Source organism: Ahaetulla prasina, chromosome 6 (genome assembly GCF_028640845.1).
Source record: "Ahaetulla prasina isolate Xishuangbanna chromosome 6, ASM2864084v1, whole genome shotgun sequence".
NCBI lineage: Eukaryota > Metazoa > Chordata > Lepidosauria > Squamata > Colubridae > Ahaetulla > Ahaetulla prasina.
The window spans coordinates 54,319,153-54,346,465 of record NC_080544.1 but is presented as its reverse complement, the minus strand read 5'-3'; the positions used below and the strand labels follow the sequence as shown (position 1 = coordinate 54,346,465).

The window sequence follows — 27,313 nt, the reverse complement described above, 5'->3', positions numbered from 1 at the left end:
TATAGGCGGGCCTACATGTGGCTAAACGTGGAAAGAAACCCAAGACCTGTTTGAAAACAACCGCAAATGAGTGGAAGGAACAGAAACTGGTTGGCGGAGGAGAAAGAGCTAGGAATCTGCGATCAGGGACTTCTGAGGAAAAGGGTGACTTTTCAGCCTCTTCATTAAGTTGCTTAAGTTCTTTAATGTTCTTCTCTCTCATTGTCGCGCCGAAGAAATTAGAAGGATGGAATTGCTTGTGCGCCAGGGCCGTCTTATTACCAGGAGGATTAAATCCAATATGTTGGGTTTTCTCCACCTGAACAAATGCGAGCATGGTTCGCTCCGTTTTCTTTAAAAAAAACAAGTGCACGGGGACACGTTTTGTTCGCCTGTGCTTGACGAAACTTGTAGAAAGGGAAAGTGGTTGACTTTTCTGATGTTTCAGTTGCACGAAGCCAGATAATTCTGGTTACCAAATCAGCTTTGGACCAATCTGATCAGCGTGCGGTGTTTTCGAAGTAAGTGCCGCTGCATTGGGTTAGACCTTGCTTCTCAAGCCTCTGTGAAAGATTGCAGGCTGAGAGACAGCTACCGGATGCTGCGTACAATACTGAGTTCCACTCTGTTCGATAGATCTCGTTACGGAACTCTCTGCATAAGGCTCAGATCTATAGCACGTGCACAGCATTGCAGCTTGAAGCTGTTTTTTTTTTTAAGCCTTGCTATAAACGCAGCAGGACATACTTCGAAGAAATACGTTTATACTAAGAAGTCTTACAGATTAATCCTACTCGTATGTTATAATGATCAGCCTACTAGTTGATTTTCTGATGATTAGAAACGGGGTGTAAGTGCTGTTGCATAACGGGCTTGCTTTATACTGAGTCAAACTTTTGCATGCCGTGGCTGCTGTGTTTTAACGCGACCTGCCAAGGTTCGAGGTATGATAATCTGTGGAAGTAGATAGCGTTCCCATACCTGGGCTGCAGATAATCAGGGCGAACGCTAGAAGGCAACAAAAACATTCAGAAAACTAGCAATTCTAGATTGTATGGTCCTATGGAAGATACCGTAGGTTAAAGTCGGTTTTTCAGTTATGGCCCTCTGAATTTAGAAAGCGACATACTGGCCCACATCCGAAACATTGTGAATATCTTTCCTGGATTGTAAATCTCTCCATCCCCCTTCCCACCCTGTTACTTGTAGTTTCTATAGGGCTTCGGTTTTTCTTACTGCCTCCAATTATTTGTATATGAGTCTGTAAAAAAAAAGGTGGTAAGCAGTATCCTTGGATAATTTTGCTCATATTATTTATCTGACTGGAAAATAATGTTTCTAGCTAGTTTGAATAACTAGTGCTATTGGATATGGGTTTTTAAAAATATTTTTTCTACATTTCGTATCCTGATTTACTTGTACCACATGTAGATGTGGGTAATCATTACCTAGTTGGAATGTTTATATGTGAATAGATTTATTTGGGTTTTTATACCTTTCAATTATCACAGGCAATGAACAGGTTCTCATATAACATAGGGTTACAACTGAAAAAAAAATACAGTATAACTATTGAAAAATATCAAGTGCACAGCCTTTGGGCTAGAACAGGAATGTCAAAGTCACAGTCTGGATGCATTACGTGCTGGCCACTCCCACCCGTTTTATAGAAGGGGAAAATAGTCATATGTCATGTGACAATGTGACACCACGAGTTTGACATCCCTGGGATAGAATAATACTCATTTGGCCCTAGTCCTCTCTGGAATAGCCATGTTTTCAAGCCTCTTTAGAAGTAAATGAAGAAGGGGATGGTCCAGATATTTGAATATAGGGGGTTATCATCAAGAATGCTCAGTTGCATTCCCTTTGGCAGTGGATCCTCAGGAAGCCGCCTTTTTCACATTTTGTTGAGCAGACAGATTGAAACAGAGAGAAGATATCTCTGAGTTATCCTGAATCTTGAAAGGCTTTCAAGATAATAAGCAGCACTTTTAGTTATACCTGGACACTCTCCAACAACCAATTTATCACTTGGCAAGGGTGTTACATGAAAAAAAACACCTTGTTAAACAGTTGTGGCTTCTGACTAGTCTTCAAGAACAGTAGCCCAGGCAGGAGGTGACAAGGGTGCGAATAACTGTGCAAAGCCTCTAATTGAAAAAAAAAAGCCACAGCTGTGCTGAGGATCTTCTAACCAAAGCCTCACCTAATGCATAGCAGGAACTACGAGTTGAAAAAGATTCCTAAACTGTACAGCTCTGTTTGGGGAAGAGCAATCCGGACCTGATGACACATTTATTTAGGTTTCCATTCCATTTTGCTGAGATTTGGCTTAAGCCTGTTTAACTTATCCAGACCAGTGGTGAAATCCATTTTTTTTTACTAAGGGTTCTGTGGGCGTGGCTTGGTGGGTCGGGTGTGGCTTGGTGGACGTGGCTTGGTGGGTGTGGCAGGGGAAGGATACTGCAAAATCTCCATTCCCACCCCACTCCAGGGGAAGGATACTGCAAAATCCCCATTCCCTCCCCACTCCTGGGGGAAGGATATTGCAAAAACTCCATTCCCACCCCACTCTGGGGCCAGCCAGAGGTGGTATTTGCCAGTTCTCTGAACTACTCAAAATTTCCGCTACTGGTTCTCTGATCTGCTCAAAATTTCCACTACCGGTTCTCCAGAACCTGCTAGTTTTCCCCCTTGATCCAGACCCTGATAGAATCTGTACCACATCTCTTCTCCAATCCAGAATGGAGATATACAGTTTTCTTTGTAGATCACTCTGTGCCAGGAGATGACCTATTCCAGCAGATTTGTATAGATGTTAAAAACAGGTAGGATAGACCAAGCCTGCAACACTCTGCAATTCACTACTCATAGATGTGATTTCTGCTCCACTGAAAGTAACCTCTCAGAAAGGAACAGCACTGAAAAACGGTGCTCCCACTTTCAACTAGCCTGGAAGAAAGTCATGATTGGTGGTATCAAAGATCCAGCAGAATGAGAAGGCTTGCATTCTCCTTATATTACTCCTACTAAAGATCATCAATAAGAACAGTTAATGTAGTTTCAGTCTTTTATGCAAATCTGAATCCCAACTGAAAAGGGCCCAGCTAATCAATTTTTTATAAAATGTGAAACTGATAATTATTGAGGATAGGTAGGTTCAGTACCTCCTTGCAGCATTCACAAAACAGATAAAGGCAGGGATCTAGTCTTCATGTTGCAAAACTTACAGCACATGGAACCCTGCACATAGAACATAGCGCATAGAATTCCTCAAGATTCACAGACTCAAACTGATCCCAAATAATCTTGGAAGACAATGCATCTATCTCAGCTGGACCTACTTAGCTAATGTCCAACTCACAGCAAAATCAGTTTTATCCTCCACATACTTAAAAACTCTTCCAGCCTGGATTTATCCAACAGGGATAAAAATGCAGTCACCAGTACATTTACATTTTGCTATTCTTTCCACCATGATAAGTGTATTGAATTATTTTTTTCTCCATGGAATTGTGTCTGATTCTTGGACACTGCCTGGACAAGTCCCTGCAAGTTTTTTTGGCAAGGTTTTTCAGAAGTTGTTTGCTATTGCTTCCTTCCCATTTTCTGACAGAAAATGACTGTTCCAAGGTCACCCTGCTCATGGTGTTTTGCCATCTAGCTAATGCATTAGCTAGCAGAAGCATGAACTAGATGACCTTTGTTTCTTTGAACAGGTTTTATGTTTTTTAATAGCTCTCATTTTTAGCTTTTTATGATTGTATTGTACTAAATTATAGCCTACAGTCTTTTGCATTTTTCTGCAGTGCTTTTAAGAAAAACATGGAAACTAGAAATGAAATGTTAAGGCACTGCTGATGGGTTTAAACTATGCTCTTCCAAATTATAACAAGGATATTTCTTCAATCTAATTTCTCTTAGAAAGGAAAACTTCAGTTATTGATAGAAAGTAAAAGCATGCCTCATTTTAATTTTTTTTTTTGGTATAAATAGCATTAGGAATGTGCAGCTCATTTTGGCTGCAATTATAAAGGAATAGTGATAATTATTCATATATGTAATTGCAAAAATGAAGCTGGAAAAATTTTTGCATTGCTTTTCAATGATTTTTCAAATAATTTGACATGTTTATGCAGAATCCTGTTGTAGAATAAACATAATTTCCGTCATTCGCTACCAAAATCTTTATTAACCAAATTTATTTGGCTGCTCAACTCACACGACTCATTCATCCTTCATTTGCAATTATTTTCTGATAAAAAAAGATTACTTCCTCTGATGCTGCAATGGCAAAGATGCTAAAATGAAGTTGAACTGTGTTGAAGAGTGTGTTTTTGAGTAATATGTAAGATCAGTTTTAGATTCTAAGTGATTTGTTCCAGCTATTTTCTAATATGAAAAGGGACATGCTGGGGGAGTAAAGTCTAGTTTGACTTTTGGTAAAGCATCAATAATGGGGATACTTTACTGAAATTTTAGCATTGCTATTTTTAACTAAAGACAGCTGCCAGCTATTCAAAAGTTACACTATGTAATTAAGGGGGAGGCTCCGTATACACTAAAGCAGGCTAACTGGAAGGTCAGGGAGAGTCTTTTTTAAAGGATGGGGTGAGGTTAATCATAAGCTGTAAGTGCACATTCTTGTGTAATGGAAAAGTGAATCCAAATAACATTTATGCCAGCCATTTCAGAGATGCGTTCTGCCAGGAACATTTTAATACCATCTTAGATGATTTCTTTTGAAGGTTTTTTTTTTGAAGTTTGCATTTTACTGCACTTTTGACAGCATTCTTGGCTTCTTATAAATGCACCTACTTTGGTTACTGAATAATAAATTAATGAACTGCAAAGGTGATCTAATACCTTTTGAAAGTGCAAGTACTCTAGCAGGAGAGCAGCTGTTTATCATGTATCTGCTGAGGTTCAAAACAGGCAGTTTATCGCTGATCTTAAAGAGTCCAGCAAGTTTACTTTAAGGACATAATCCTGTGTGTGTTCACTTAGAAGTCCCATTAAGTTTAAGGAATCTATTCAGAAAGTAAATTAGGGGCTTGAATTCTGGGATGGGAATAATTACTGCCGACAAGCTGTTTCGAGGCCATACATTCACCAGTAATTTAGCCACAGCCTGCCTTATCGCTGTTTGTTTTTCTGAAGAAAAAAAAGGTTGAATTCACCCTTACAGGACATGCATTGATAATGATCTTTTCTTTTGATGTTTTACCTTTGAACCTTAACCTGGTTGATCCATTTATCTGCAATTACCCCATCGCTGATATTTCAAAGTAATCTATCTCCTCCTTTTTTTACTTGAGATGGTTTGGTCAACTTCTATCAGGGCGTCACGCACCCTCCCCCCCCTTGTTTTTGTTTAAGCACTCTGCCATAGGATCACCTGGCTTTTCTCCTTTTACATTGGTTGCATCGGCCAGGGCCAAACTGTCCAATCAGATTCGGGCGCTCGCGTTAGTGTTGCTGGGCAGAAGAAAAACAAACAGAAACCAAGGGAAAGCGAGCACCGGCGGGACCGACTTAAGGGGAGGGGGGAAAGAGGTGTAGCCGTCTGAGCAGCTCCGAGGCCGCCGCCTATGGTAATTTGACTCCTTCGCTGTCCTCGGGGAGCGTGACGTTAAAAGCTGAGGACTCGCCTTTTGGGCGGCGCTGTGAGGGAAAAGGATGCGGTTTTTTTATGTCTGAAGTCGTGAGAGAGTATTTATTTTTTTAATTATTTTTCACATTTCGGAACCGTCCGTCTCCCGCTTCTCGAACTGGTCAGGGGGAACTGCTGTGCCGTCTCTCCTGGCACTGTTTGGTCTTTTCTGAGGTGGAGATTCATTCCCATTCCTAAAAGGACTATAAGGGGCGCGCATAAGAGCACAAAAGTGCCTACAGTTCCTGTCCTATTGTTTCCTTTCATTATATCAAATTAATATAGTTATTGCATACTTTTGCTTATATATATGCTTATATGATGTGTTGTTGTTTTATGTTAATGCTTGTGTATACTGTTGTGACAATAATAAAAAAAGAGATCAGACAGAGATCGCAGGTCTCGTACGGCTTCCGCTTTCGGTCTCCTTCCCCTGCTCTTGGTCCCGTTTCACACTAACGACCATCCTGAGAGCCCTGAGGCAGCTGGGGCTCTCCTCCCATAAAAGTGCGCGATGAGAGCCGGCTCTTTTAAGTGCCCAGATCCGAGTAAAAATCACCACCTAGATAAAGTGGAGCGCATACCCCTCCTTTGCTAACCGCGGTTGCTTTGAAAAGGAGGCGGGGCTGAGGAAGAAGAATAGGCAATAATGGGGTAGGTGAGTCCTCCAGCTTGCAGAAACAGAATCTTGCCCCTTTAACGAAGATTAAAGCAGTTGCTGTCCAAACAGCTCTTTTACTGCTGTGCCCAGCCTCCTGTCACTCTGTGAGTAACCTTAGATTTCACAATTCTATCTTTGCTTTTCACATTGTGGAGACTCCCCAATTTTAGAGGTGGCAATCAAGTTATCTTGAAAAAGTTTTTTTGGGGGGGTAGTTTTGCTTATAATTATTTAACTGATTTGAGGTACATTCGGTCGGTTGTGCTTGACTTGACCCTGTTGCTGAACTGTAATGTCAACTGTAATTGTTAACTTCTGTTTCAACCAACTTACTGTGATTTGTAAACCTGGATTTAAGGCTTACCATTTTGGATGAACCCTAGCAGTTGTGGTTATTCAGTAAACTATGTTAAAATAATTTGTGGCTTACTGGGTTATGCAAATTTAGCTTTAATTTACATGAAGCAACATTGACAGCTGTCAAGGCTGGTTCTTTCTCTGGAAGAAAAGTCATTATGGAAAATAATACAACTGAATTCTGGGGTGGTGTGGAAAGGACTGCACTGTGTGGCAAAAGCAGGTACTCTATGCAAGTTCGTGTCTGATTTCCCATTTGATTAATTTGTTGTTTTAAGGATAGGTATTAAATGCAACTACATTTTTTCCTTCATTCCGTCAAGGGCACCAATTATTTTTATTCAAACAGAACAGAAATTTCTGTTTTCCAAAACTGTTCTGTTATCTAAAATTACCCAAAGCATTGTTTTAGTGAAAGTTAGTGTTTCAGAATTTCTAGTCTGGAAAAGTTTATAAAAGTTATTACCTTCTTTGAAATTAAGATAAATGGTGGGGTTCCTGTGGAGAGATAGGTTCTGTGAGATTCCAGTGTTAAGTGATGGTTACTAGGTTTATGTATCACAGTAAACCATGTTTTATTTAGCATAGGTTCTTGAATTTAACCCATTTTATTCTGTTTATTGAGAGCCAGTTTGATGTAATGGTTTAGACCCAGGCTATAAACGGGAGACTGCGAGTTCTGTCTTAAGCACAAAACCAACTGGTGATGTTGAATCAATCATGGCAAACTACTTCTGAAAATCTTGACAAGCTAACTTGCAGGGGCTAATCCAGGCAGTTTCCAGCGGTCAACACTGATTTAAAGACAGACACATACAAACAAAATCAGTTTATTGCTCAGCTTATCATGTCACGGATTTTAGTTCAGAATGGTATTCATCCTGAGCCACCCTTCCCCAACCTGGAATGTTTCAGGTGAATGGATTTTTAACACTCAGAATTCCCCAGCTAGGATGTTCATTACTGAGATCACCACTATTGAAGTACATATATCACCTAATAAATATCATATTTATATAGCCGCCCATTCATAAACTCAAATTACAGATCTGAATTTAGTGATCATAACACCTTGTCTGATATAGTGACTCAAAATACATGTAAATGAAGTACTGTAAATGGCCTAGCTTTGCATTACAAACCACAGTAGTCATATTCAGACATAATAGAACATCAGTGTTTAACAACATGCTGCAGTGATCTTCCTGCTTATCAGAGAAGAAATTGATACCTTTTGTATTTATTTCATACATGCTAATTCAGCCTCAAAATGTCCAACTTCAGATAATTGTAGTTTTTTTAAATAAGAAAATAAGTTTTTTAAGTTGTTCAAATCTTCCTTTCAGAATAGAATAGAATAGAATAGAATAGAATAGAATAGAATAGAATAACAGAGTTGGAAGAGACATTGGAAGTCTAGTCCAATCCCCTGCTTAGGCAGGAAAGCCTATACTTAAGACAAATGGTTATCCAACATCTTCTTTAAAACTTCTAGTGTTGGAGCATTCACAACTTCTGGAGGCAAGTTGTTCCACTGATTAATTGTTCTAAGTGTCATGAAATTTCTCCTTAGTTTTAAGTTGCTTCTCTCCTTGATTAGTTTCTGGTTTGACTAGTGCTGGGGGGAAAAAACCCAGCTGCTTTTCTTATATGAGGAAACAAAGTTGCTGTTATAGCTAAACCGACGTTTTCTTAGATAAAAAAAAGGAATAAAACATTGAATGCCAAGTAATAAAATGATTTTAAGTACAATGTTACATTTAATTTGAATTGTTTTTATTTGATAATGAAGTTAGTTTTCTATTCAATATAAACACAGTGGTTAGATATGAGATGGATGATGGCATATATAAATTTAATAGTATATAAAATAAATATTATTATATCCTGTGGGAATATACAAGTATATTCCACAATTTTTGGATCACAGCTACAGTGCATTCTTCCATTTAAGGCTGATGTTTTTCAAATCTTCCTGAAATGTCTGGAACCAGGTTTTCTTTGGCCTTCCTCTTTTTCTCTGAACATCTGGTGGTATCCAATTGATTGCAGTTTTTGCTGAACGTTGCTCACTTACACCGATCACCAGTCCAGCAAAGCACATTCTACATTCTGTCACTGTCTCAGAGAGTCTTCAGAAATTATTTCTTTGTAGAATTTCCTTATTTGTGACATAGACCTGATATGAGATATGAAGAATCTTCTGCGACAACGTTGTTGGAAGATATCTTATGAATAATTTTTGTTGTAGATTTCCAGGTCTCATTGACATAGATGGTAGTTGGTGTGACAATGACATTAAATAATCTGATTTTGGTTGCTGTGTTTATAACAGATGTGATCCAATTGAGCACATTTGTTGGAAGACAGCAGTTGCTTTACCCATTTGGCATTTCGCATCTCCTTCCCCCATCTTTATTCATGATGCTACTAAGGTAGTTAAATTGTTCTGCAAAGTTTTAAGGCCTGTTCTAATGTTGTCAGAGTGGTGTTTTGAACATTGCCAGCGTGCATCATCTTGTTCACAATTTCACTAATTTTTAAGTCTACTTGCTTCTGCTTCAAGTGCCAATGTCATGATATCTTAGTGTTTTCAAGTAAAGCTATGCTATCAGAAAAATCTAGGTCAGTCAATTTGCCTTGCTTATTCCATAGAATGCTGAAATCCAACTTATTCACTTCTTTTCCTATGGTATAGTCTGTGATAATCAGAAATAAAAATGGGGATAGAACTACAACCACAACTACAACTACCAGTATTAATTGCAAAGAAGTCAGTACTGCCATTTTCAATTTTTACACAGTACTTACGTGTTGTGAAAGTTTCTGAAGATATTAAGACATATCCTATGTCTTAGGATATCATATGTTTGTAAATAAAATAAATAGACCAGATACTAAACATTTGCAGCACTTTCAGAGCTATAGACTGATGATATTTGTTACTGCTAAAAAGAGTGACTGTACATTCTATGTGCTGTTCAAAGCACTGTAGATAGGAAAATAAACTTTGTTAAACAAGGTTTAGTTTATGCTTAAAAGAGCAAAAGGTATGCAGTGGCTCAGTGATTAGAACGCTGTGTGCTAGACCATTAAAGTTCTACAATTCTGTAGTTCAAGACCCAAGTGCCGTGAGATGGAATGAACTCCTGTTACTTGTCCCAGCTCTTGCCAACCTAGCAGTTTGAAAGAATACAATTCAAGTAGATGAATAGGTACCACATATAAGCATATGAGAAGGTAACAGTGTTCTGTGTTGTGCCATATGCTTTGTGCTGTGGCATGATGTCATGTAAGCCACATGACCGCAGAAACATCTCCAGACAATACTGGCTCTTTGGCTTAAGAAACGGAGATGAGTACTTCCCCCTGAAGTCAGTCATGAATAGCAGGCTACAACCCGCAGGGACACTTTTAACTTTACCCTTTAAAAGAGCAAACTTAAAATACATTGTTAGCCAGAATTTTCTTAATATTTGAAGATCTAACAGCAGATATGACTTGATTTTAAAATGTCAGCCAATTATATTTTCTTCTTTATTTTATTTTTAAATGTATTTAGCAGGTGGCAGACTTCCCCTATTGGTCTATAATTCTTAGCAGAAGTTGAATCTTGTCCTTCCTTTGGTAATAAAGCAATATTGGTTTCTCTTCACAATTCTGGCATTGGAATGCCCTGTAAAACAGAATTCATCACTGTCTAAAATGGTTGCCAAGGTTGATCTTCAAAACATTTATAATAAGAACATGGTAATCCATTTGTTCCTGGTGCCTTTCCTATTTTAGTTTTTTTTACAGCTTCTAATATCTGCCTAATAGTTATAGGGGTATTCATAATTGGTCTCTAAGATTGTGAAAATTTAGGTAAGTTCTATTTTTAAAATACTCCGCTATCTGTTCCAAGAAAGTAGTTTATATGTTATATACAAATTGAAATAAAAGTCATGAATTTTTTATGTATATATGCATTCTTCAATAATACAGTGTTGGCATCCTGAATTTTCAATATTCTTTTTCCTTTCTCGATTGATAAGCAAACCATTTCTTTGGTTTATTTGCAAACTCAAAATTCTTCTGTTTTGCATAGTTCAATTTAGTCTATTTTTCTTATATTTAACATAGGTAATTGTTGTAAAATGTTGATCTGATATACTATAGTTGAATTTGCCACTGTTTTTTGTAAACTCTCTTTTTAAAAATTTCATCCAAAATAGCCTGCAATTTTTCTTGGGACTTCTTTTTCAAATACCATTACATTGAATAAAGTAAGTAACCTTCCATAAAGGCCTTTACTTGTATCCCAATCAATCCTTAAATTAATACCTTTATTTAAATAGTTATTAAAAATTACCGTATATACTCGAGTATAAGCCGAGTTTTTCAGCACGTTTTTTGTGCTGAAAAACGTCCCCTCGGCTTATACTCGGGTCTATACGGCTTATACTCGAGGTGTTTTTTTTTTTAAGCCCCTCGGCTTATACTCGAGTATATACGGCTTATACTCGAGTTGTTTTTTTTTTTCTTTTTTTCACATTTTACCGGACGGCGCGGGGAAGCCCTGCCCGTGCAGTGAGAGGGCGGGGCGGGGGGGCCGCCAGCCTTCTCAGCTGGGGGAGGAGGGTTTCAACCGTAGGTGCCTCATTTCCCACCCTCGGCTTATACTCGAGTCCCCAGTTTACCCCAGTTTTTGGGGTAAAATTGGGGACCTCGGCTTATACTCGGATCGGCTTATATTCGAGTATATACGGTAATTTCTTTTTATGGTCATCTGTCATTAATTCCTTTTGTAATATCCCTTCATTTTATATATCTACCAAAATGTTGTAGATTTTCTCTTAAATATTAAAGTGAGTTATGATTAGAAAAAGTTTAGGTAAAATATCCACCTTAGAAATCTTATTTGCTAAGTTCTTAAGAATCCATATCATGTCACGTCTTGAAAACCATCTGTGTCTTTCTCTAAAATAAGCATATTGTTTAGCAGTACTATTCATCTATCTCTAAATCTCTACCAAAGTCAGATTATTTATTAAATAATTTAAAAAGTAATTTTAACTGTTCTCCTTTCTTTTGACCTTTTAGTTTTAACTAATTACTATTAGTCTCTCTCAGCCAAAGTCCAATAGCAAAATAGAGTGTTACTTCAGTTTAGCTGACCCCAGTGGATTTCATATGCAACAGGTCAAACAATTCAGTGACTAATACAAATGAGGCAAATACTCCATTTGGATCAGTATAGGTAATGCAATGATTTAATAATAAAAATAACATGTTTTCCATATTTAAGTAACATTTGTGAAAAATGGTTGCCCCTCTTCTCCAATCAATACATATACCATTCTTTTAGGTACTGTGTGATGTTTAACTGTGTTTATTGGATAACCTATATATGCTTATACACTGAATTTATTTGCCACACAGAAGTTCCTTCAAGTTCAAGGCTTTTAGATGAGTGCTTATAAGATCAGTCACAAGTATAAACATCTTAGAAATATGTTATTTTTCAGTTTTCAGCTCTAAGCTAGTGGATGTTTTCCTTCCGGTGTGTGTGTGTGTGTGTGTGCATGTTCATTCCTTATTTAAATAAATAATACCTTGTTTTCCCCAGAATAACACATCCCCTGATAATAAACCCAATCGGGCTTTTGAGCACATGGCAATAAGGCCAAACTCTTATTTCAGGGTTCAAAAAAAATATAAGACAGGGTCTTATTTTCAGGGAAACACAGTATGAACAAGATGTTATTTTCTATATAAGTTGTTGTGATTATATTTGGGTGTAAAATCTTACTATCAAGAAAGATTGATAGTCCCACACCCTGAGTTTGATTTAACTACTATAATAATAGTATACTTTGTATAACATACATTCAGTTGATAAAATTCAACAGTATATAAAGATCATACTAGGTTCACAAAGCACTATTCTGTTGTTACTGATTTTGCTAGTTAATTGTGGTTTTTCTTTTGCTTTCAAGGAGACTGACTTTATGTAATGGAAGACATTATCAAGAGGAAAGGAATTAATTTTACAACCTAAACAATTACGTGGACATCTTGAGTTTTTGAGAAAGATCTAAGTGAACTTTTCTAGCAGAAAGAAAATATATCAGCAACCTGTATAACTCGTGGATGATTGGCTGAGGTAATGCAGAAAAACTCCTTGCTGTGAGGTATGAAGTAAGACACCTGATGTCATAATATGAGCCCTTAGCAATACATGGTATTTACTTGTTAAAGGTAGGGGAAGAATGTGGAGAAAGAAGATATATTGGTTAAATATTGACTGAGAACTTTACTGGGATTTCTTAATAAATAAAAGGCTCCCAGGTAAAATTTAAAATTCTGTTAGGATGGTTGTCTGCTTTTTCTCTGATGTATGTATAGTTACCATGCTATCTAAACTCAATTTGATTAGAAATAAAACTTGTCAATGGTGCTAACATAATTTAAGGTATTATGTTAAAAATGTCATACAGCATAAGTTTCAAAGTTGACAAGTGAACATAGAGTAATAGAAATTCCTGAAGTCCAATTATCTACTTTTAGGGTAAAATAATGCATACAAACAAAATGGTATGATATGTATAACGTTTTGGGAACTACAAAAGAGACCCATGTAGACAAATTAGGCAACCAGTATTGGTAATCAATTTCTATTAAAATAATAGTAATAAGATTCTATTCTGGACATAGAGTTTTCTTATATATGCTAAACTATACATATATAAGGTGCAGAGCCTACAATGCTCTATGCTCTTATTTGCATTAAAGTGCACAAATATGTGCAGATATTATATTGGTTTGTTAAAAGGTTACTCAATTGGTGAAATAAAAATATATTACCAATCCAAGTTTTAAATGGATAACAAGAAGCCAAATGAAATATTTTTAAATTATGAGAATGTATTCATCTCACTAATTCACTGTTAAATAACACTACAGTAATCTTAATTTAATATTTACTAACTAACTTTTATCACTTTGTCAGAGAATATCGTTCTCATTAACAATCATAATTGGGACCAGCCAATTGGGATTGATCGTTAGGCAAAGCCGTTGCTAAGCGAAACAGTGACCGTGCTTGTGATCTTACTTAAGCTTTTTGTTTATAGACCTGTGAAGGCTGTAAATATGAGGATTGAAAGCGTTACTTTTTCAGCCCTAATTGATGACTAGCTACAGGATTTTTACAAGTTACTAAAACTGACATAATTGTGCTAAAAGTGTTTTAATTCCCCTTTCCCTTAACTAGGTCAGAAACAAAAAGATAAAAACTTCATTTATATTCAGTGTAGCTGAAATACTGTTGAACAACTATGGAAGTAGAAAATGAACAGACAGATATCATCAATACAACAACAGGTAAGAAATTAAAAGAAAGCACAGTTAAAAAGCAGAAGATATTATATTCACCTTTTATACAAGTTTCTATAAATATATTTTATTGTACATTTTAAGAAAAAAATATATTCAGGAAAGGAAAAGCATAAAAAAGGGGAAAAGTAAAAAAGAGATTAGTAAAAGTAAGAGATTAGATAAGTACAAGGAAATTAAAGCTTTTCAGCATTTTACTAATTGATTGTAACTAAACATATTTTAACATTTAAAAACATGAAAATTGCTCTTAAACTCTACATAGATTATAAATTATAGGAACAGTAGTCAGTACAATATGAGTCATAAAATGAAATTGTAAACTATGATAAATCCTGTCCCTGCCACTAGAAATCTATTTTAATATAAGGAATCCTATAAAACTGAATATTAAGAAGACCTCATATTTTGGCTGTGATACAAATGCATATATAAAATTGTAATCTAGGAATGGTCTCTAAATTGAATTAAGTTCTTCTCCATAAAATATCGACTGGACACATTTTCTATAGCATTTTTTGATCTAACATTTTTTCCACAATGGCATGCCAGCTGTGTACAAGAAGCTCACAAACATTAAAAAAAACACCAAAAAAAACCCCCTCTCCAAGCATTTCAAGAAAAAAGAGATATTTTGACGAGCTTCCTATCGTAATACGGTATATGATTTATATCTGAAAGTAGTACCTAATGCATGTGGTAGGAATGTCTAAAATTTTTAGAATGCAAAATATTTCATGTACGAAATCTCACATTTTGAATTGAAAGCAATTGCTTTGTTTAAAATTTAGAACAGGCTATTTGAAATGCACACACACTTATGTAAACACAATTAAGCATAATTGCCCACTAAATTTTTAAAGAACTCAACTAATAGATCCAGAGCAGTTGGGATCTATCAGCGGACCATTCTAACTAGTCCACTATTGTTGAAACTGCTTTCCATCCTTCCAAAGTCAGTAAAATGAGGACCCAGATTGTTGGGGGCAATATGCTGACTCTGTAAACTGCTTAGAGAGGGCTGTAAAGCATGGTGAAGTGGTATATAAGTCTGTTGCTATTGTGTGGATCAAGGGGATCTGTGATCTATAGTTTGAGGAGGAAGCAATTTGTCTGTGGCAAAATATTGATGTTAATGTCCTCCATGTTCAGGTCAAACCTCATCTACACAGAAGTAATGGTCCAAGTATATAATTTGTTTCAGCTGTACATAAAACCATCAAGAAAATTAAATTTGCAACATAGATAATTTTAAATATACTGTGCTGAATTATATGCTCCATTATGACTATTATTACTCCCCAGAACATTAGTAAGTGTTTTCAGGTTTGTGTTTTTTTCAAAGGAATAGTTTATGTTGACAGCTAATGTGTGTGTGTGTGTGTGTATGTGTGTGTGTGTTTCTTTTTTTAGAAGTGGATAATCTTAGTGATACTCCTTTTTCTGGTGAGGAGGAAAATGTTGGACCTGATGAAATAAAAGTTGAAATCAATGGCAACTGGATCCCTGCAACATCTATTAATGAAGCTAAAATCAATGCCAGAGCAAAGAGAAGATTGAGAAAAAATTCCTCTAGAGACTCTGGAAGAGGTGACTCAGTGAGTGATACTGGTGAAGCCCTGAAAAGTGGAGTTGTTGTGCCAACAAGTCCAAAGGGAAAATATCTGGATAGGCGGTCTCGTTCTGGAAAAGGAAGGGGCCTACCAAAGAAAGGTGAATGCTGTTTGGTTGTTGTTATTTTTAGCAAATAGCAATAAGAGAGTGATTTTTATTTTGCTTTTTTCTTCATGTCAGTCCTTTGTTGCTTTTACTTATTTTAAGTAATAAGATAAGCAGCAAAGAGATTTGAAAATCTAGAACTCTTGAATTTAATATTTGCCTTAGAATTCTTTGAAAAAAGTTAAGAGTCCTCATTTTAATATTGACAAATATTGATACAGTTAATTTAAATGAAATAGTGATTTAAAACAAGCATATTATATTAAATGTATTAAAATTGTGGCATGTCATCTTGTCCAAAACACTGAAGAATTGTCAGTTGGGCACATGACTTTTGAAGCTTTCATATATATATATGAGAAATCATATGAGAAAAGATATTAGACTTTCACTTAAGATGTTAGAGGGGAAGTAATAAGATAATTGCTATATTCATCATTATAATCTGGTTGTTACATTTGATTTTAAATTCATCCCACCCCTTTGGCCAGGTGGTGCAGGAGGCAAAGGTGTTTGGGGAACACCAGGGCAAGTATATGATTTGGAGGAAGTGGATATTAAAGATCCCAACTATGATGATGATCAGGTAAAAAATGCTTAGTTTGTTCGTTGATTGTTCAGAATGAGACCATATAATCTGCTTTCCTATTATGTACACTGCTACTGTGACTGCTAATTTATGCTTATGCAAAGCTCTTCTGTGATTATTATATATATAAAAAGCTGTGTAGGGCTTCAGAATTGATTTTAAAGAGATTTTTGGAATGTGCAGGAATAAGAATATATTGTATTTTTTTACTTTCTGCTTTGACCATGCTGTTTTCCTTATCCCCAACTTTTAAAATGTGAAGTCGTTTTTGAGTCAGCTCTACTCCTGGTGACTTCATGGAAATATCCCTGTACATTTAGTCCTCCACTTACAACTATTTGTTTATTGACTACTAAAAATTATAATGGTGCTGGACGAAGGGACGTATGACCCAGGCCTGCAGTGTGCCCACCCTTAATGTGCATGGGAGTGCTACAACTCCATCCTTTTCCACCATTGCCCGTGAGGCTTTAGTTGATTAGATCCACTGATATGCTGGGCATAACTGATTCAGGCTGGAAGGCTTCAGTTGTTAAGGCCCAGCAATGTGTGTACCTTCTCCCTCCCTCCTGGCACTGCTTAGAAGTCTGGTCTTTTGCCTGCTCCACCACTCTTGGAAGGCTCAGTGGTGCACAGGCCTTCTCCTTCCCCTCTCACTGCTCTTGAGAAGCCTCCCTTTTCTTTAACTTCCCATGCCTGGAAGCCCTCAGCCATGTAGGTACATGGACCTCCTCCCTCCCCCCTAACTCCTGTTCCGAGCCAACCTTGAGAAAAATTGCTTCTCTAACCTTGAGGAAGATTGCCTTCACTATCTTTCTAGCTGAGCCTCATATTGGCTGCCCACACCAATCAGCACCTGCAGGAAAGGGAAGGTAAGTAAACCCATGTTTTATGGGGCAGGAATAAGGCCGGGAATTCTGGGAGTGGAGGGCACGGATGAAGCCAACATGTTGCTGTGCCTAGTTGGCTGAGGCCTTATAGCCTGAGTCACGTTTCTATATGCTAGTGGGCGCTGGTTCTCCAAAGACATCCCTGACCTGCTCAGTCACTTAATGATTGCAACAGGGAGAGCTGGGATTGTTTGTTGAGCAAGGCAGTTGTGGGAGTTTTGCTTAATAACTACAATGACTTACGACTAAAATTACAGATTCAATTGTGGTCATAAGTTGAGGACTAACTATAGTTTTGGGGCAAATATATGAAAATATTTTCCATTCTCTTGTCCCAGGATGTTTCTTTGACTTCCCAGTTTAATTTATAGCCCTGATATTTGATGGTTATCTTATATTTGAGTAATATTCTGTTGAAGCCTGTTTAATTTTTGATATCAGCTAAGCAAGGCTGTGTGCAATGCCCAGACACATTTAAAAAGTTTGTACAAATTGTTGACTCAATAATAATTAAGTACCATTGTTTTAAAATTTGTATATGTAGCTGGAGAGATATTCAGCACACTGAGGTTTATAAAGGCCTTTTTTCTGGCCCCAGAATTGTGATAATGTTTGGTAGCCTACCTTCAGGACTTTAACTGTATATTTTGTTAATTTGCCATAAGAGATTATGTTAGAAGAGAAGCAAAGTGGTGGCAGAAACCGCTAAATAGCAAAATAAATATTCTTAATATTCAAATATGTTTGTTTAGTAAAGTATTCTGTCTTTATTTGAAATAGGATAACTGTGTGTATGAAACTGTAGTTCTACCTTTGGATGAAAAAGCATGTGAAAAAACACTAACTCCAATAATTCAAGAATATTTTGAACATGGTGATACTAATGAAGTGGCGGTATGTCTAATCTTTTCAAAGGCAGATGATGTTCAATGAAGTTTAGAATGTCTCTAAAGAATGGAGTCTCTTAATCACTTAAATTTTACTGTATAATTTTAGTGTATGCATTAAATACTAGTATAAATAAAAAATTTAAAAGAGTTTTGTCATGGTGTTTCCAGTCCTTTATACTTTAGAATATAGCCATCCTGTTGAATGTTTGTTGGTGCTATTAGATTTGAAATAGTTTATACCTGAAGTTGCACTTCAAGTCCACTTCAAAATTCAGGACAATTAATTTATTATGTATTACTAGAGATGGACCAATGCCATTCTGAGTAACCCAAAGTGTTTAAATCGCCTTCTGTTTGTTCCCATGTAAAACATTCTATAAATTTTGAAGCAAAAATATTTTCTGTCCACCAAATATTTTCTGTCCACTCACCAAAAGTTTTTCTGCACAAAATGGTCTTGTAAAAGAGGTAGCCTCATGAACTAATATATTCCCTTGTGTTTTTTATGTAGAATATTCAAATTATAACACCCCAAAATAAAATGACAGTTTACTTTCTACTCTTCTAGGAAATGCTGAAAGACCTCAATCTTGGTGAAATGAAATATAGTGTTCCAGTTTTGGCTGTGTCATTGGCATTGGAGGGAAAGGCTAGTCACAGAGAAATGACTTCAAAACTTCTTGCTGACTTATGTGGGACAGTTATTTCCAAACATGATGTGGAAAAGTCATTTGACAGGCTTTTAAAAGAGTTACCAGAATTGGTACTGGACACTCCTAGAGCTCCACAGGTTGGTTTAGTACATCTGTTTTTAACAGCTGCTTCAATCCTAATCTACATTGCTACTTGAAACAAAAATATTTTAGATGTAAATATGAACAGTAGAATCTTCTTCAACTAAAGGTTTGGTTTCTGAAATGGATGGATCAATCAAATCTGCCCAGTTTCAGAAGGTAAACTCTAGTGTAACAGCATGGATTGTATCTCAAATTTGTATTTTGTGATATAAATTATATTGAATATTCATTTCATTCTTATGTAGACCACCTGCATTTGAATATTCTTGTTACTTACAGTATTTCTTTGTCTCAGTATGTTTGGGTTGAAGATGTATTAACTTGGGCTACCAAACTGAAAATTTACATTCTAACCACTCAGAACCATATATTAGTATTGTAAATATATGCGTATCACTTTAAAAAAAAATTAGAAAAATTACTTGTAACAGAATGAAATGGAATTTGCTATATTTACTTGCAAACGTTTCCTAAACAAAGTGCTAATGATACTTTTAAGTTAAAAAGTGTATGAATTAATTTGAAATGAAAATGTTTTCATTTGGCAATCTGGCTCTTATTTTACACTGAATTGTACACATATTTCCTTCTGTTTTGTCCTGTACAATTGGAGGGAAAATCCATGTTGGAATATGATGTGGAGTTAAGAGGCACGAATAAAAATAAACATATCTTTCCAAACATTTCTGAACATTTCCAAATGTATGTTAAGCAACATTTTATATACACCTTTTATACATTTTATGTGCATCTTTATTAGCAATCATATGATTTGTTTTAAGAACATTTTCATCATCTCTCTTTGCTAAGTCCCAATCTGTCCCTAAATTGTAGATGGAGAGGTGGAAGGGTGTTTACATTTATTTGTGGATCTACTAACATACAGTTATTATTCATCTTGTGCCTCTGTTAATCTGTGACTTGTTTAACACTATCGTATATTGACTAAGTCACAGTTGATTAATTGCAGTGATTGAAGTGGTATGCAAGCATGTGTATAAAATAGATGATAGTTTACAAATTATAATATTTGGTTTCAGACAACCTGTTAAGCTCAAACCAAACAAAACATCATAGTGGCTTAATTAGATATTTTACCTAGTCTTAAATAAACTGAAAGTAATTTACTTATATATTTACTTTTTGTTTTGAGGGGATAATGGTGAAAATGGAGTGGTTACCTTGCGTGAGAGATGCAAACTAACATGCTATCTTTGCCTATGCTGCTGTATATGCCCAACAAAGAAAACCGGTCTCTGTTTATTAGATTCCTTCCCCCGCCACAATTTTATGGGTATACTCTTGTTTGGTACATTATTGTATCTGTCTCAACTTTGGTCTGAAAAAAAATGTTCCTTTTTCTTGGTAGCTGGTGGGTCAGTTTATTGCAAGATCAGTTGGAGATGGAATATTATGCAATACTTACATAGATGGTTACAAGGGTACTGTGGATTGTGTTCAGGCTCGGTAAGTTGCCTGCCTTTCATATTTCAGTCATGCATTACATACACTAGTTTTTAAATGCTTTATAATATTAATTACAAAGAAAAAAAGGTAGTGATTATTTTTGTGATTATGCAAAAGTATTCCGAACAGTGATAGCTAAAAGGACAAGATACAGGGAAAGGCGTGAACAATGGAAGGGATAATGATAATAGATTTTAAAATCCATTTAGATTTATTAGATTTGTATAAAAATTACTGCAGAAATGTGGTGTAAGATATATTAATATGAAATTGTCAAATGAGAACAGAAAATTCAGAGTACAAAATAAAGTTTTAGCCTGGTTCAGACATATCATACACTATGTTAAATATTTTTATTTTTAAAATTGATTAAAGAATACAGAGATACTTTATCTTAATTTTCATTACTACAAAACCCAAACTAAGCTGTTCAAACTTGTATCACAAACTAGTCAGGTTTGGTTTTAATCATGTTTTCTAAAAGAAGCCAAAACAGATTGGTTTTCACTAAAAGAACTTGGAGTTTGTAGGGGTTAGGATGTTGAATGGTAGTGGAAAGATTCGGGTTCAAATCCTTACTTGAACTGGAATTCATTGAACATGAACTTGGAACCAACTATTACTTTTAATTGTATCTTACCTAAAAAGGATTGTTGTTCTGAAAATAAAGTTGGGAAAAATTCTCATATGATGTCCATGTTTGAACTCTGAGAAGAGACAATGATATTTTGGAAGGCAAATTATACCTAATTTAAAAGCTGAAAAAAAATCCTTTCTTAATAACTCCTTGCCATGTTGCAATGTGTGATACTGAAAAGATTGCTAAACTATACTTTAATTCTGTGTCTGATCAGATTGGTAATTTAAGATTTTCAGATAAAATTGTGATTATATTTACTTACAATTGCTTGCTTGGCATATTAAGAAACTCATTATAATCCATTTCCTTTATAGAGCTGCTCTGGATCGAGCTACTGTACTGCTGAGCATGAGCAAAGGGGGAAAACGCATAGACAATGTATGGGGCTCAGGTGGTGGGCAGCAGTCTGTGAAACATCTTGTTAAAGAGGTAATTTGACACCCAATGGTTTGTAATTTGTTCCATATTAATCATGGATTCAAAATAATTCTGGCCTCAAGCAATACATTTTTAAGCATTTCATTCTTCTCCTCTCCTTGTCTAGGTTCTTACCTGACCATTCAGATAAAGAAAGCAAGTGGACAAATGTCTCCTACAACTTCTCATTTGTCCACTAATTCTTTAGGCAACATTACTTTGTGAAGTTCTTCCTGCTGCCTCATTCAAAGAAAGTATTAAAAAGCAAAGAAGATAGTAGTTAATTGATCCACTTCTCTGTTTTCTCAGAGATTGGAGCTTATACAGTACTTTTTCTATATTGACTCAGTAGCTTGACCCTGCTGCCCAGAGACAAGTCAGGCAGCAGTTGAAGCCTCATTTTTCTTGCATGATTCTATGGGAAGATCAGTTGAATGTTTTTCTTTTTCTCTTATTAGTTTGATTACCACAAAACCCATAGTAAACTGAACTTCAAATTTTGTTTGAAGTGTATTAACTGGCTATAGATATTTGGTAATTGTTATTAAGAATATCCGTTGCAGAATTGTTATAGACATTTTATATTTCTTTCTTTTTCTTTGTTACATTTTACTGTTTCTGCAGCTTTAAGAAGAAACACAGTAAGCAGAGGAAGCAGCAATAATTCTGTGCTGCTTGCTGTGAATTGGGTGGTAGGGAAAGAACACAGCATGTATTTATGATGTTGCATGAAGTAATCTTATAATTTGTAATGGTGCAACCAATCAAGGATTAGCACGGTGTGTTTGTGCCTTATTGGTTCCTACATCAAAGTCAGATCTGACAATAGAGAAAAAAAACCCCAGCCCTGTGAAACATATAGGCAGTCCCCTGTGAAGAACAAGTTCCCTTCTCAGTCTATCTTCAACTTTACATTATATGTAAGTCAAAACTCGTATTTAAGAATGGATAGCATTCCCTTCCTTGAGCTGAGGAACTGCTGAAACTATGCAATTTGTTTATACACTGCTGAAAACAGGTATAATAATAATAATAACAACAACAACAATAACAACAACAGAGTTGGAAGGGACCTTGGAGGCCTTCTAGTCCAACCCCCTGCCCAGGCAGAAACCCTACACCATCTCAGACAGATGGTTGTCCAACATTTTCTTTAAAATTTCCAGTGTTGGAGCATTCACAATTTCTGCAGGCAAGTTGTTCCACTTATTAATTGTTCTAACTGTCAGGAAATTTCTCCTTAGTTCTAAGTTGCTTCTTTCCTTGATCAGTTTCCACACATTGCTTCTTGTTCTACCCTCAGGTGCTTTGGAGAACAGCCCGACTCCCTCTTCTTTGTGGCAATCCCTGAGATATTGGAACACAGTTATCATGTCTCCCCTAGTCCTTCTTTTTATTAAACTAGACATACCCAGTTCCTGCAACCGTTCTTCATATGTTTTAGCCTCCAGTCCCCTAATCATCTTTGTTGCTCTTCTCTGCACTCTTTCTAGAGTCTCAGCATCTTTTTTACATCGTGGCGACCAAAACTGAATGCAGTATTCCAAGTGTGGCCTTACCAAGGCATTATAAAGTGGCACTAACACTTCACATGATCTTGATTCTATCCCTCTGTTTATGCAGCCTAGAATTGTGTTGGCTTTTTTAGCAGCTGCTGCACACTGCTGGCTCATATCTAAATGGTTGTCCACTAGGACTATATATTTAATGTTGACTATATTTGTTAATTATTTATTGTTATTTACGGTAATTATTGTATACCACTTAGTCAGTTCTTGTAAGATGGGCAGCTATGCAAATTTTATTAATATTTTAAATTTTATATTTGATATATGCATGCATTTATACAAAATATGTTGATAACCTATATAAAAATTATAATTTAGACTAGAAAACAATCCTTGTAATTTGCACTTCTAGCACCTCGGCATACTGACATTTTTAAAAGAATAAAACACTAACAAGCATAGATTATGACTTCCTATTAACCTATATATGGTATATCAAAAATCATGATCTATATATAGACAATTTAGCACATAAAAATATATTAAATATTTAAATTGGATGCTATTTTCTTCTAAACGCTTGTTCGTTTGACGCATGACTTTTGAACATTTTCTTTGAATAATCTTCATAAAATATATTAATAAAATATTAATAAAACATGATGACTGTGGGATCTGACTTTTATTAGTATGCCCTATATATATATTTGTTTGCAAGTTGGGAATGAGAAATTCAAAGAAAATAGAAACCTGCATGCAATTATAATTTTATTTTATAGACTGTGAAGGTATGTTTATAATAAATGTATAAATATTACTCTGTGCTGTTTGCATTTTATGATTCTAGTTTTTTTATCTTTTGCATATGAAATGGAAATGTAGATTTACATCCTTATAGGTTTCAGAAAAACCTTAAGTTTTTTACCCTAATATAGTGTTATCTTTTTAATTCAATAGATTGATATGCTGTTGAAGGAGTACCTTCTTTCAGGAGATGTTTCTGAAGCAGAACGTTGTCTTCAAGAGTTAGAAGTACCCCATTTTCACCATGAACTTGTATACGAAGTAAGGCAGGAATAAAACAAAAATTGGCACCGGAAATTTAATTGTTTAGTAATAAAAAAAAACCAAACACACAGGAAAGATTACGACTTCTTTTGGGTAGTTTATATAATTATACTATCTGTAATGGTTGTCAAGCTGCTGCTTGTAAGTAACCTAGGGTACATAATACTATTTTAAGAATTTATTTTGATAAACAATACATTTTAAATAAGTTCCTTTCTGCAGTAATTGATCCTCCAAGCTCATTCATATGGAATGAAAAACCTCAAACTCTAAGAATGCTGAATATTCTAGATTTAGCCTCTGGTATCAATCTGCAAGTAAGATGGAAAGACCTACCTGAAATCATGGAGGGCAGCTCCCAAGTAATGTTGGCATATTCTCAGTGGACTGGTGAATATGACACAACAGGAATCTTGCCTGAATTCTCTTACATATTTTAAATGTTTATAAACATTTCATATATGCATTTATTTTATATACTTGAGGCATTTTTTTTGCCAAAAGTGAACCTGAATAACGAAGTGTGATTGGATAGCACCAGCCTCTTGGACCCTAGTCTTTTTTTGACCCTGATGCAATAGCTAGGGCCCACTCTGTAGTGCAGCAATTTAAAAATGGGTTGTTGTTTTTTACCATTGTAATTAAAAATTAACTTTGAGTTTACATTTTAGGCAGTTGTGATGGTTTTGGAATCAACTGGAGAAACAAACTTTAAAATGATGCTTAGTTTGTTGAAATCCCTCTGGAGATCTGCTGTCATCACTATGGACCAAATGAAAAGAGTAAATGTGCATTATACATTCCCACGTATTTTCCATTAATATTTTAATATTAATGTTTGATAGATTGCACTTATTTATATTCACCAAGTGACATTAATAGCTCTGTTCTAAATTAAGATAACACAAAATGTTGGCTTTGTTACATAATTTGAAAGGGTATACATTAAAAAAATTAATGGAAACTGCTTTGCAGAAGATAAATGTTAGAACATCTAAGTTTATTTTGATTGGGCAGAGATCTTTGCCATTATTTGCTACTTGACCTATATATATGAAAATGCTCTGTTTTAGAGCTTTATTTATTGAAGTGAAAATTTAAAGGTAATATGAAGATTGACTCTTTATACAGAATCGGTCTGAGATAAATCCTAAATATTTCCACCTAATATTGATGTTGCAGGGTTATGAACGTGTTTATCATGAAATCCCAGACATTAATCTTGATGTTCCACATTCATATTCTGTACTTGAGCGATTTGTAGAGGAATGCTTTAGTGCTGGAATAATTTCAAAACCATTAAGGGATCTCTGTCCTTCCAGGTAAACATTTAAATATATGTGTATTGTGTATATATTTATATTCATATGTTTCAGAAATAACTAATAACAAGTAAATTGCATAAGATTCTTATTCAGTTATTCATGTGAATGTCTCAGAAATTTGAATAATCCCTTTAAAGCAAGTATTTATATGTCTATAATGTAGACTTATCCATATTTTGTTGGTAATGGCCAATTTTTGTGTCCAAAACTCTTACTTAAAACTGTCTATAAAACCATTTATAAGACTACATAATGACATGTTGTTGTCTTTATTAAGACTACCTAATGACATACTGTTGCTGAAACACCAGCAGCATGCCAAATTATAAGCACTGTACAAAACTTTATTACTGTTGCGCTATTTGTTCAGTGACATATTAAAAACCTGCATTTCTGACAAAATTGTCTTATTTTCCCATATTGAATTTTTCGTATTTTGCTTTTATTTGGATTAATACTTTATCTGCACTGCTAGGTTGCAGCTAGGCACAATGTAGTCTCACTTATTCAAACCATTAGGAATGACAAGTGTCATTAGGACAAGTGTCATTAGGAATGACAAGTATATATACTCTGAGAGCATATGCACCAAGACAAATTCCTTGTGTGTACAACCACACTTGGCCAATAAAGAATTCTATTCTATTCTATTCTATTCTATTCTATTCTATTCTATTCTATTCTATTCTATTCTACATACTAAACTTTTTACATTTGTGTTTAAATGTATTCATTTTTTGCATTACTTAGACGTATTGCCAGATTCTCTTCTGAGCTCAGCCAGTTTGTTTGCCAAATATTTTTACAGAATATTTGAAATATTCTGTAATTAAATTAATGGTAAATTCAGTTTTTATTTATTGTTTTATATACTGTTTTATATACTGTTCTGCTTTTCATTTGATTATGACGAAAAGTGCTGCTTCTGGAATCTTTTGAGATGCCAATGCCTGAAAGAGTTTCTTCATAGCTTAATGATGGCCGTAGCTATTTATTTCCACTCACCAATCTTAATCTTACAAGCAGAAAACCTGGTAATTAAAATCTTTATGTAGTTGATGTACACTTGATCAGATGTTTACTTAATGTGTACTTTTCCCAGATTGATAGATAACTCTCTAGCCAAGTAAAAGAATAGTGGAGTTGTTAAAATGATATCTGTATTTTATTTTAGGGGAAGGAAACGCTTTGTAAGTGAAGGAGATGGAGGACGCCTGAAGTCTGAGAGCTACTGAATACGTGAATGAACTCTTGCAGCTGTAGATGTTTAAAGGGAATATATGTGTATATATTCTATATTAATAGTTGCTTAGCACAGTTCATTTATTTTTAAAAGATGCAGTTGTTTGGGGCACTAATAATTTCTGACGGTTATATAAACTTGTGTTCATGCAAGAAATCTTCCAACTTTCATTTCTCTGAACCTATAGTTGGACAGAACAAATAACCACATTTCTATGGAAATTTGCAGAAACAAAGCAATCTTTTATTAAGTGCCATAAATTCAATCCAATCATTCCATGTTTTGCATTAATGCCTGCTTGCCGCTCCTTTCTTTTGAGGACAGCGTTTTGTGATAAAATCACTGGTTTATTCAAAGCAATGGGTTATAGTAAGCTGCTAGACCTCTATGTTGCTGCTACCAAGACAGAAAAGTTACTTATTTTAAAGGAGCTAAGAAATTTAGTATGATCAAAACATATATTTTTCAGGGGAAGATCTTGGTCTTTAGTTCAGCAAATGGTGGCTGGAAAACCTATTCTTTTTCTATAAAACTGGAAAAAGGGCAGTTATAGAATGTATTGTAAAATAAATTTATGGAGCAGATTAACTTCTAGAAGTACCTGTTGATTTACATTGAAAACTATATCTAAATCTCTCACCTTGGTCCTGAAAGGAGCTACATGTTCGTATATTACTTGATTTCATCAGTGAACTAAATTTGGGAATAAACAAGCACAATGCATGTATAA

The 27,313-nt window shown here is 35.3% G+C and overlaps 1 protein-coding gene across 5 annotated transcripts; it reads left to right on the top strand.

Annotated features, from left to right (window-relative positions):
• On the top strand, positions 1-27,313 carry PDCD4 (programmed cell death 4). 5 transcript variants are annotated; one of them, XM_058189411.1, is made up of 13 exons: positions 1-144; positions 12,632-12,798; positions 13,909-14,018; positions 15,444-15,743; positions 16,241-16,335; positions 18,009-18,122; positions 18,687-18,908; positions 20,285-20,382; positions 21,337-21,451; positions 23,905-24,012; positions 24,687-24,797; positions 25,198-25,337; positions 26,515-27,313. In XM_058189411.1, exons 3-13 carry the CDS (start codon positions 13,973-13,975, stop codon positions 26,573-26,575), a joined length of 1,410 nt encoding a protein of 469 aa, XP_058045394.1. In that variant the 5' UTR covers positions 1-144; positions 12,632-12,798; positions 13,909-13,972; the 3' UTR covers positions 26,576-27,313. The 5 variants fall into 5 exon arrangements, with proteins under 5 accessions (XP_058045394.1, XP_058045395.1, XP_058045397.1 ...); XM_058189412.1 differs by having other exon boundaries at positions 12,632-12,826; XM_058189413.1 differs by lacking the exon at positions 1-144 and adding an exon at positions 10,897-10,918.